This window comes from Palaemon carinicauda, chromosome 1 (assembly GCF_036898095.1).
Source record: "Palaemon carinicauda isolate YSFRI2023 chromosome 1, ASM3689809v2, whole genome shotgun sequence".
NCBI lineage: Eukaryota > Metazoa > Arthropoda > Malacostraca > Decapoda > Palaemonidae > Palaemon > Palaemon carinicauda.
In genome coordinates, this window is record NC_090725.1 from 66,478,878 (window position 1) to 66,491,377 (window position 12,500).

Below are 12,500 nucleotides of genomic sequence, written 5' to 3' on the forward strand. Positions count from 1 at the left end.
CTGATAAACCCAAGATCGAATTATCCAAGGGATTAGCTGATTTTTAACAGTTAAAGCCTTGTCGGGAATGGCAGAGTAATTAAGTTGACAGACACACGGCAGAGTAATTAATTTGACAAACACACGGCAGAGTAATTAAGTTTACAGACACACTTCAAGTTGTTCATTAGAGAGCTATACACTACTAAATAGCAACTTTAGACTGAAAGACGCATGGAATATTACAACGAAAAAGCAAGTAGTTTTGTTAAAAAAAACTTAAACGGCAAATATACATATGATACAGACACAAAGTCAAAGGCAAATCAATTTTGAGAGAGAGAGAGAGAGAGAGAGAGAGAGAGAGAGAGAGAGAGAGAGAGAGAGAGAGAGAGTTACTGTAAGGTCTGGTAATTATGGGTTATGAGAGTAAATAGGTCGTAGTCAGTTCCAAAGTATGGAGTATAATAATTAATGATAATTGAAAATGAGTTCCACTGTGATCTCATCTCCTAGAACCGGCAGTAATTAATCCAAGTAGTTGGTCCTCTTCATTAATGTAGATTAGAGAATTCTCCTGGATAGGCAATTACCGTTAGTTTGTATTACATGTTATATTCCACTTGGATTAGTGCTTCATCTACCTTAGGAAATAATGTATTTTCAATAGGATGACTGCATTTAAGACTTATAGAGGGAAAGGTATAAAATTATGAGTCCTTGGCAAGCTCGTACGTAGATTTATACAATTGTAAAGTTGGACACAGGAGTTCCTGGCACACCAACTCTAAGGAAGTGCACACTTGCACCCTGTCACACCCTTACTGTAGTGAGAGATGGCATTAGTGGTTAGCAGTAACTCTCCTCTCAGTAGAGTGTGATAGGGTGCAGTTCCTCAGAGCGAGGTGTGCTAGGCAATCCTGTGTAAAACTGTATCTGTGAACGGTTACATTAACAATAATATAAAATTCACCGTCCGCAAACACACGTCTTCCGCAAACTTTGAAATAAAATAAAAATGACGTGTATTAAACACCCAAAATGAGAAAACAATAAAAATGCAATTGAAAACCAAATGACCAAAGTGAGAAAAAAATGCACGTATGCCGGTAAATAAATAACACATTCTTCCTGAACCAATTAAATATGAGTCAAAACATGTAAAACTTATAACTGCCGTCAAATATAACACAGCGACGTCAGTAAAAAAAAAAAAAAGGTACGTTCATCATGACAATAAGAAATCAAGATGAAAAATTCGAAGGAAAGTTACAAAGAAGGGAAATTGATTAAAAAAGATAGGAAATGGAAACAGATAGCGCACCAAAAGCTCATGTTTATAGGCGTTTATGTGTACTTGCCCTGGCCTCTTCAGCCATCCAGAAATATTCAAATCGATAACTATTTTGTACACAAACCAATATTTTCAACGCATTTATTATTAGGTATTTCACAAATATATAAACCAATTAACTGTTATAGGCATGATTAATTTCACCAATGAAGTCTTATGACATCAGTGCCATTTATTTTTTTTTTTCTAAATATAAACTGGTATGGAGCTATTTCAGCTTCAAGTACTAAATTTAATGAGCATGAAAACAAATTGTGAATCTTATGAAGACTGGGTAAATAGATAATTAACAATATCATAAACTCAATACTCTGAGAGAGAGAGAGAGAGAGAGAGAGAGAGAGAGAGAGAGAGAGAGAGAGAGACGAAGTGTAAGGGGGTCACCAAAACTTGCATCATAAAGTTGAAATGTAAGAGGTTGGACAGCAGGATGGAAGAAATTAAGCAGGGGCAGAGGTAAATTACGTACGTTAAAAAAAGGGGCAAGAGAAACCTGTTTAGTTCAAGGTCTTTATTCTTGTTATGTATCCTATTGAAAACATACAGTATATCCTACCTGTAAATTTTGTTTTACCCATGATCTTCTTTAGAATTATGTAAAAACGTTTATAAGACAAAAATGAATGATTAACAATAAAAAAAAATTCACGAGAATGTACAGAAGAATAATTCATGAATCTACTTTAATTTGGTAACTTCTCTAATATGTTACTTAATTCTTGTAACATATTACGGGTCAAAAGTAAATAAACAAGTTATGATTTTTGAAAATATCAGAAGTGCCATCAGCCATTACAGTGAAATTTGTACTATATAACTTCAAGGCTTCACTTGATAAGTAGCATGACATTCATTTTCTATCATATTCGAAGGATGAAAGGATCCACAAGATATTTCTGCTAGATGGTAGGAAAAAAAAAACTACCTTGAGGTTTTACATGAAAAATTATTATCATTATTATTATTACTTGCTAAACTACAACCTTATTTGAAAAAGCAGGATGCTACAATCCCAGAGGCCCCAACACGAAAAATAGCACAGTGAGGAAAGGAAACAGGGAAAAATAGAATATCTTAAGAACAGTAACAACATGAAACCTAAATAACCCTAAAATAATAAAGCCAACCATGACATGTTCAAAAGACTAACTATACTCTTAGACTTCAGTTATTGCACTATCAATATAATGATAATAGTCATTTGAAATCATCCCGTGTGAATATTGGAAGCCAAACGAACCTATCCCACTGAGCTTAATAACTAATTGAATACATTATTTAAAGAGATGTACGGGTAACCGGAATTACAAAATGTGGATACACAGGATAATCCCTTTTGCAAACAGAAGAATCGGGAATGACAAAAGCAATGTTCGAGGAACAAATGCAATCAGAAAGACATATCAAATGAACTGACCGTCCTAACGCAATTCATTGCATCACCCAACAACTCATCATCAACTCTTGGTCTGTTTGAAAAAAATAAATTCGCATCAAGAGAACAAATAGGTAAAAAATACAACAAACTACAAAGATCAAAATAGATCAAATTTACTAACAGAAAAAAATTGCTAAACTGGAAAAGTACACACATTCCAGCACTTACATCAGGGTGATATAAATTAATTCAATTGTGATGTAACAAATCAGAGTGGATTCATTCAAATCTGCAGTACACCTGTCTGACTTTGGGAAGAGGGGAAAATGGTTCTTTTGACGGACAACTAAACGAAACTGCACAAATTTAGAATATCCAAAGACAAAATGCCTCTCCATCATTCAACCTGTTCAAGCTTTCAAGGACAAATCTAATAACACAAAAGGAATAATCAAGTAAAAAGAAAAAAAAAAAAGGAAAAATCTAACATCATTGATGGTGAACTACAATGTCAGCATTGTTCTCACAGGTTTAAATTTTCCATCCAGCAGCTAATGGAGCAAACAACGTTATGGGGGAGGGTGGATTATAGATCCAAAGCTGGTAGGAGATTATCAGACTTATAAACATGAAGCTGAGCTGATCTTTATTGTTTATCTTAGATTAAAGGCTGAAATAGAGCTGTTTTAGTTTGATTTAAAGTTAAAGTAGAAATTTCTTTCGACTAATTGGGAATTTAAATCGCCTTTATCATTTCCGTAAACTGGATTGGTTAGTTCTTCTGTATATGAACCATATTAAAACGTATAAAGACCTACGCATTACAAACGAATCAAGGAAATTAGAACGGTCCTCAAAATATGTTACTAGAGTGTTCTAACTAAATACACAAAACGCTTAGGAATAAATTTCCAAATAAAGAAGAGAGAAAATGTTAGAGCAAAAGCCTCTAGGATGCGAGGAAGCGTTCGAAAAAAATGCCTTTTTCTCTGTCTCATTTCTTACTTCGTATCATAGAGGATCTCTCTCTCTCTCTCTCTCTCTCTCTCTCTCTCTCTCTCTCTCTCTCTCTCTCTCTCTCTGTCGAAAACAAAGGCACATCGTTCAAAAATGCAATAACTGTTTATGGCCAAACTTGACTTTGTCTCCGGCGTCTGCAGAGGAAATAAGTGGGAAAAAGATACTACATAATAAACAAAAACAATACCACACAATAAACAACTAGGATATAAGTAAAAAGAATATTAAAATAAGATAGATACAAAACACGTCGATAAATGTTAAAAAGATCGTAAGAGATAGAGCTGACTAAATGTAACAAAAAAGAAGAATGGAAAGCTTAAAATTTTAGGAAAAGTGGTAACAGGTAAAACACACAAAAAACAAAAACAAACACACGTTAATGTCATGTCCACTCCCAGAAATTAGGCAACAAATGTGCTTCCAGAACTAAGACCAATATGAAAAGTGTACTGCAGGAACGTCTTACTCTGCTATTTACACTAAATAAAGGGATTAAGTGTTGTTTCTGCTACCTGAGACTTACGGGATAAAAACTCACTCACACTTACACACAAACTATCTCCTACGATAACTCAATCTTTTCTGCAGAACTGTACTCCTCTCAGACCGTGGGAAAATGAATTGGGGGCAGTGAGAGTGAGGGAGAGGAGTGAGGATGAGGAGTGAGGAAGAGTAGTGAGAAAGATGAGGGAGAGAAGAGAAGGGTGTGAGAAAATCAATAATCCTTAGCCCAAAGTCGTAGATTCCTATGAGCACTCTCCATCCTGAGTAAAATGATTTTTACTTACTTTAGTTTTAGCATACATTTATTTTTCCCTATGGCCAAATTATTGAAAATGTTTAAACTGGTCAAACAATCGGTTATCTCTAATCCTAGACATGTACAGAGAATAGACTTATATAATAAGAATAATTGAAGTACTATTATTAATACTAGTGTACTTGGCCAGTTCAAAACGATGGCTACAGTTGGATAATTTTGCAATTGCATCGTACTTGCATTGCATCCAGTCCGTTTTGTTGCTCTGCATCTCTTGTTAAAGAGACCTTGATAGATGAAAAATTAATACATTGATATACAAAACAGATTATATAATATCAATCTGCCTTGTACACTTCAATCGTCGAGTCTTTTATATCTTTTTTGTGGAGTGTTATACATACAACAACAACAACAAAAACTAGAGAGGCACTCAGTAGAACGCATACCTCTGCCGCGGCAGCTTATTTCTCCACCCTTTGGTCGACCTTGACCTTGACCATTGACCTAACATGTATTAATTGGCAAGGATTTTCATACACTTAATATGAACCAAGTTTGAAGTCTCTGTGACAACAATGTCCAAACTTATAGCTGAATACGTGAATTGGACATTTGGCTTGACCGTGACCTCGACCTTCCAAAATTCAATTATGTTAATACCAGCAAGTTTCATTACTGAACGATTAAAATTGTGGCCAGGAAGCTATTCGCAAACAAACAAACAAACACACACACACACACACAAACAGGCGAAAACATAACTTTCCAACTTCGTTGCCATAGTAACAAATGCAGCCGTTTCTGGTCAACAGTAGGACATAGGCCTGAGACATGTCAATTTATGCCTGGGATTTGGCTGGTGTGAATTGGTGATGGTGGGAGAGTATCGTCTGATGGCTAACAGTAAACCAACCTAATATGACTAGAACAGCTTTGTTGCTCATGGCCATACGCAAATCCTTTCGCCACGTTTAGGCATCCCCAAACAGAGAAGGTATATACGGTGCAGTAGTAATACTATCGGTATTTAAAAGTAGTCAAAATATACTACAATTAAGTTCCATCAAGAGAATAAACACAAAACAATATCCGGTTGCAGTCCCAAGGGACAGAAACTTTATTTCATCAATTCAAACAAAAAAATATCCAGCAAATTTAACATCCATCACACAAATATGCAATGTAATATCAAAGGAATCACCAGGCGTAAATCCAAACTATAAAGTAACATTTCAATCCTTTCAAAATTTGTAAAAATAAAATGGAAAATAAAAGAGAGCTCTTTAGGAATATAGAAAAAAAATATTACATTAAATATCTACTCTAACTTTTTTTTCACGTGCATGAGAGCTAAAAGAAAACTGTCCTTATCTTTAAAACCCAAATATCAAGGTGGGGGATGTGTGGGAGGGACCTAATTCGGCTCTGGGAGAGTGGATAGTAAGCAGCCTCCAGAAGTTTTTTTGACCGTATATATGGGAATTTGTGTGTATAACTTTTTACATTAGTACCAATTGGTCGACCATGGATACGTGAATTTGCGGTTGGCGAATCTACGAATACGTATGTATGTATGTATGCATGCATGCACACACACACACATATATATATATATATATATATATATATATATATATATATATATGTATATATAATATATATATATATATATATATATATATATATATATATATATATATATCTTCTGAGTGGGGATACATTAATGTGGCGAAAGGCTTTGCGTATCACCATGCTTAGCAAAGCTGTAGTGGTCACGGCCACTTATACTAGTTTGGTCTGCTGTGAGCGATCAGACAAAATTCTTTCACCATCACCAACCACCCTGGCCAGCGTGTTGATGAAAACTGGCCAATCACCATACATAAATTCACATGTCTGTGGCCTTTGTCCTGCAGTGGGCAAGAAACCGTTGCATTGGTTGTCGTAGTTGTTGTTGCATTATATATATATATATATATATATATATATATATATATATATATATATATATATATATATATATATATATATATATATATATATATATTTCAACCAATACAAAGTACCTAATAAAATATAATTTTCCCAACTTCCATCAATCATACTAGAATCGAGGGTTTTCTTCAACATATGTGCACATGAAGGCATTTAACGAATATGCCTTTAAACTAAATAAAATTATACTCTCTATAGTTATTTCATAAACTTGCAACAGTCAATCAACATAGTCCAGGCTAACGGTGTTTTAAATGAAGTTAAAATTGAAATCAAAGCATTTTTTATTATAAAGTACGCACACTAAAAACAGTAAAAATCCCAACTTTTCAGGAATATTTCCAACTGATGAAAAAATAAGCGCATCATACTCGACCGCTCAGACAGACTAACAATTAAAGGTGCATACCTCTATGATGTTATTCATCTCAGTCGGAGAGCAAATAAGGACATATTTCAATGGGACTGCACAGCTTATCCACTTCTACTTCTGCGATTCCTATAAATAATATGAGTAGCATTTGCGTTGCCAGCTGTTAATCAGATTACAAAATTCAAAACCTGTACCAAATGTTTCTTGTTCACATCCTACCCGTTGATTGAATTGTCTCATGGGAGTATACTAATGCATATTTTTAATGGTTTTGTTTTACAGGGATATTAACGACTATTCAATTTTAAAACAATTTATAATTGTCACTTTTTTTATGCGATTCTAATTTAACTTCCACCTTCCCTACCTTTTCTTACACTCAGGTTCTCGGCTATGGTCAAGCTTAGTCATATAAAATGGCTTCGTAACTTGTTTTATGTACAGTGTATTAGTGAAATGTATGAATAATAATAATGATGATGATGATGATGATGATACTGTTTTGCATAACTAAATTTTCATATGAATACAAAGACATGTCAATTTCGATAGCCCTACACAGTAATCCTATGCAAAGGGATCAAATGATAATGCTTCTGCAGATGCGTCTTTTCGTGGAAGTGTACTGTTCTGCCTGAAAACCACGAGGGTGAAAGGGTTTCAAATTTCATAAAACCGGATATTAAGGAAAGTATCAACAGTGGAATGGTCGTAATATAATCGATAAATAGCTAAATAATCATAACAAGTTACTAAACTTTAAATGATAAAAAAAAAAAGTTACTAAACTCTATAAAAAATCATAAAAAAAGTTAAAAACCCTAGAAAAATCATAAAAAGTTACTAAACTGTATAAAAAAACATAAAAAGTTAATAACTCTATGAAAATCATAAAAATTTACCAAACCCTATAAAAATCATAAGAGTTAAAAACTATAAAAATCATAAAAAGTTACTAAACCGTCTATAAAAAACCATAAAAGGTTAAATACTTTCTATGAAAATCATAAAAAGTTACTAAACTCTCCATAAATAAAAATAAAAAATTACTAAAATCTCTATAAATAAGCATAAACAGTTACTAAACTATAAATAAACACAATCTATATTCAAACAATCGTTTCAACTCACTCATTAGTCATCTAAAAATGTCTGCTATGACAAATGACCTTTAACAACATGTAAAGAACACATTTCATTTCCTGGTCATAGTCTAGTTTCAAACTAATAATCTCATATGTGTAACCATAAATAATTATAGAACAAATACTTTTAAATTGTTTCACAAATTCCCATATTGCTCTTTGAACTTTGCGCTGCCATCATGAAAATTCATTTTAAAACATGATTGCGTGGAAACTCATGCTTTGGCTAAGAGAGAGAGAGAGAGAGAGAGAGAGAGAGAGAGAGAGAGAGAGAGAGAGAGAGAGAGAGAGAGAGAGAGAGAGAGAGAGAGAGGGGGGGGAACCTGGAATGTGGTGATTGGCGCAATGTTCCGGAAATAATACGTTGATTAAATAACGAGCAGGGGGAAAAGTTTTTTTTATAAACAGTAATCTTCATAATTAAATAATTAATTTTGACATAGGAAAAATATATTCATGAAAATATCATTGACGAGAAATGCCACTTAAGACCTAAAAAATCACAAAAATAGCAAATACAGATACAAATAACAAACATACATCAAAGATGATAATAATTATTAAAGTAATATCCAACCTGCAGTTACCAATACAATGTGATCAATCTTCCACTTACCTTCGAACCTGATAATATATTGATACATTTGTCCTTCCTGCTGTTGATATAGTACGTTCTTCCTCACACGATGACAATTCCATATTTACAAAGTCAACCCATAACCACTTTTATAAAAAAAATATATATTATATATCTATACATATACTGTATATATATACCTCTTTATACTCGATATAGCTTTTCAGTTTCTTAAAAAAAGGCACAGTCACATTAATTTCGCGTTTCGAGGAAAGAAACTTAATTCGCTTGCTTTGATGGTTTCTACAAAAATAGTCCTTTTGAAGATCATGGTCTTTACAAGCAACATTTACCGATAAAACAGTTCTACGAAACAGACTACAATGTTACCGGATTTCAGACATAGAATACACGTCCATGTCATTACCACACCAAAGGGTTGAACAAAAAAATCTTATTTTTACGCTATTTCTGGATAGACTTTTAAAACCATCCATTACGGTGGACCAAAACCGTTTAACATACAAGGAACGAAACAATTGTATATATTTTACACGACAGGAATTTTAATACAAATACACACTTGTTCATTGTCTGACTAAAGTTCGTTTATAACATTTATTCATAGGATACTTGTCATTTTTATACGGACAATTATTTCCATTTAACCCCAAAACAAAGTATATAAATTGCTTTATTGCTAGGCGTCGCAATTCTAACTTATTTTCTCATCCAACGTAAATAAATTCAAAACAATGTCAAGGGTCAAGGAAGAGGTTACCATTTCTCTTGTCTACAATATAGAGATCTGACGCCGGCACAGTTTAAAAGTTCCTCTTCAAACCTTCAGTTTTTACGGGGGATAACTAACGTGTGGCAACTGGTAACTCGATTTATGATCGTTAAGGGGATACCGGAACGAGTAATTTAGCCATCTGGTCTTCAAGGGAGGTTTCAGACTGTACCGACCGCTGGTTAGGATGAGTGGTGTCTATAAAAGAATTGGGAGGCAGGACGCTCCTTATCCACTCCACGCCCTGAGAGGTGACCCTTGTCCCTCCTAGATCTATATGAGTTAACGTGACGTTTAAAGGATTCAGCTGCTCAGGATCCATAGGGACTAGAAGGGCACTTTCCCCAATAGGCACCTGGCTGTTGGCTGCAAGGGGTCGGTAACGCGATTGCTGTCTCGTCATTGTCGTGCGCAAATTGCGCCAACGAGAGAAGAGGCGACGCCACCGGGATCTCGTGTAGGCGTCACGTCGGAGCATCAGCCTCCTTAGCCCGTCGTCGGTGACCGCTCTGGAGCCCCGCACGCACAGAGTGGTAAGAGTAAAGCAGGCAGCTCCCACAACCGCTAAGACATTGTCGTCAGCAGAGTTAGGAAGGTTGAGGGTGGAGAGGCGTGGCATAGAGGCAATAGCATTGACCAAAAGCTCGCGCGAGAGAGGATGGCAAGTGTACGAAAGGGACGTCAGCCTGTCCCCTACCAACTGCAGCAGGTGCAGCAGAGGATCGTGATCGAGAGGCGCCCAGTGGTATTCCAAAGGCAACCAACGGGGGCGCGTCGCCTGAACGGCCGTGACCACAGCTGTCAGTAGCCGTGGGCTTAATCGGAGGAGGTACGTAGCAACACTGCCCATCGCGGTTGCCCCTAAGGGCGTGACAACAGCCTCTTCCACAAGACCGGCCAAAGCCATCACAGCGCGCCCTTCCAAGCTGATTCCGAACACTTCCACGCAGCCTTCGCCTCCACAGCAAAAGCCATCATCGGGTTCGACTATGGTCCCTGACGGCGAGAGACTTGCCTGCTTGTTGGCCAACATTCTTTATATCTTTAATTCCAATGTAATTGAACAATACCACTCGCAAATATGCTTGTCCTAGATCTGTTCATTTCACTAAGGAATTACTGCAAATACAATCACTTCCAAAAGGTGGTGTTCCGAGTCACAATTCATTTTCATATATCAAACACTTAACTGGCCATGAGATAAAAATTTGCTGTCATCATCAATTAACGGGCGAATGGATTTCTATTACACACAGGAGGAAATAGGAATTAATTACGCATAACTTTACAAGGATGGTGAAATTACAAGAGCATTAATTTGATAAATGTTATTAAAAAGTACATACATGTACAATGAACCTCTTTTGGTTAAGCCTAAATATATTAAAAACAAAGAATTTCTCAGCATTCTTAGGCCTGCTGATATTGCAATCAATATTAACACAATTAGGGACCTAAGTCAGCTTAAGAGAAATCCCATTGGCAGTATCAAGAACAGTCATAATAACGAGAAAAAAATCCTGACATGACTAGTTCATGATATTTGCAAGTATGAATACAAGGTGAGCATTTGCACTTGTAAATTAAAAAAAAAAAAAATGTATAAACAAAAATGTTTTTTTTGTAATAAAATCGAAAAAAAAAATATTGGAAAAATGTGAAGCTCATGTGTGTGTGTGTGTGTGTGTGTGTGTGTGTGTGTGTGTGTGTGTCTGGTTTCAAAATTAAATCTCCTGTTTTAAAATACAAAAAGTAGAGATGGGGGAGTGCATGTTTTGAACGAATGGTTATTAACCTAATGAGACAATAAAACATACAAGTAAACCAAACAGTCGAGGTCATCAGGAACTAAGAATGTTAAATTTATCATACTTCTGCGTAGTTATATAATCAGTTTTAATATACAAATTTTTTTTTTAAATTTCATAGCATATATACACAATATCGGTTGATTACTCATGATTATTACCTAAGGGTTATATATGTATGTATATATGTATGTGAATATACATATATATATATATATATATATATATATATATATATATATATATATATATATATATATGTGTGTGTGTGTGTGTGTGTGTGTGTGTGTGTGTGTTTGTATGTAAAGTTTAAAAAAGGATGCATATTAGAAACTCTACGGTTACACATACCCACGTTTCACTACATGAATAATCTATCGCGCCTCAAAATCGACCCAAAACAGACATGGTCCCCTTAATAAACAGCAGCGGCGACACTGCCAGTGAAATATATTACCTCCATGTCAAAGTATCGCCATACGTACGACTTCTTTTCGTGGCACTGAAAGAAGCCAAGACGTTACAATAACATAAAAGCTTTCTTTACTTCTATTCCAATCAGGGAGTGTAGCCTTGGCGGAAGTTATGCTCCACTTACCTAAGTTATGGACTTTCAAGCCATGCAATTTATGTCCATATACAACAGATATTTTTTTCACATGCCAATATTGTTTGCATTATTCAATATACGTAGAGGTGATTTCAAACAAATATATATATATATATATATATATATATATATATATATATATATATATATATATATATACTCATAAATATATAAATATATACATATATATATTTCTATATATACATCCATATATATACATATATTTATATATATATATATATATATATATATGTATATATCTACATATCCATATATATATATATATATATATATATATATATATATATATATATATATATATATACACACATACATCCATATACATATATATGTATATATATACATATCCATATATATATATATATATATATATATATATATACGTACATACATATACACACACACACACACACACATATATATATATATATATATATATATATATATATATATATATATATGCGTGTGTGTGTGTGTATGTATGTGTATATATGTGTTAACATGTATATTCACATATACATATCACATACACACACACATATATATATATATATATATATATATATATATATGTGTGTGTGTGTGTGTGTGTGTGTGTAGGTATGAGCGTTAAGTCCTTAAAATGCATGCTTAAATGTCAGTTTTCCTGATTTGAATGCATAAGGCCAAGAACTTTGCTCA

At 34.3% G+C, this 12,500-nt stretch overlaps 2 protein-coding genes across 2 annotated transcripts in view; both read right to left on the reverse strand.

Annotated features, from left to right (window-relative positions):
* The window catches only part of LOC137648633 (protein phosphatase PTC7 homolog), a 399,456-nt gene that overhangs the window by 217,864 nt on the left and 169,092 nt on the right, over positions 1 to 12,500 (reverse strand). The gene's annotated exons all lie outside the window — the stretch shown is intronic.
* The window catches only part of LOC137648634 (uncharacterized), a 51,749-nt gene continuing 47,916 nt past the window's right edge, over positions 8,668 to 12,500 (reverse strand). Inside the window, exon 2 of the mRNA XM_068381608.1 lies at positions 8,668 to 10,623. Within this exon, the coding sequence (XP_068237709.1) occupies positions 9,490 to 10,413 (924 nt within the window). The 5' untranslated portion in view covers positions 10,414 to 10,623 and the 3' untranslated portion in view covers positions 8,668 to 9,489. The remainder of the gene's footprint in view (positions 10,624 to 12,500) is intronic.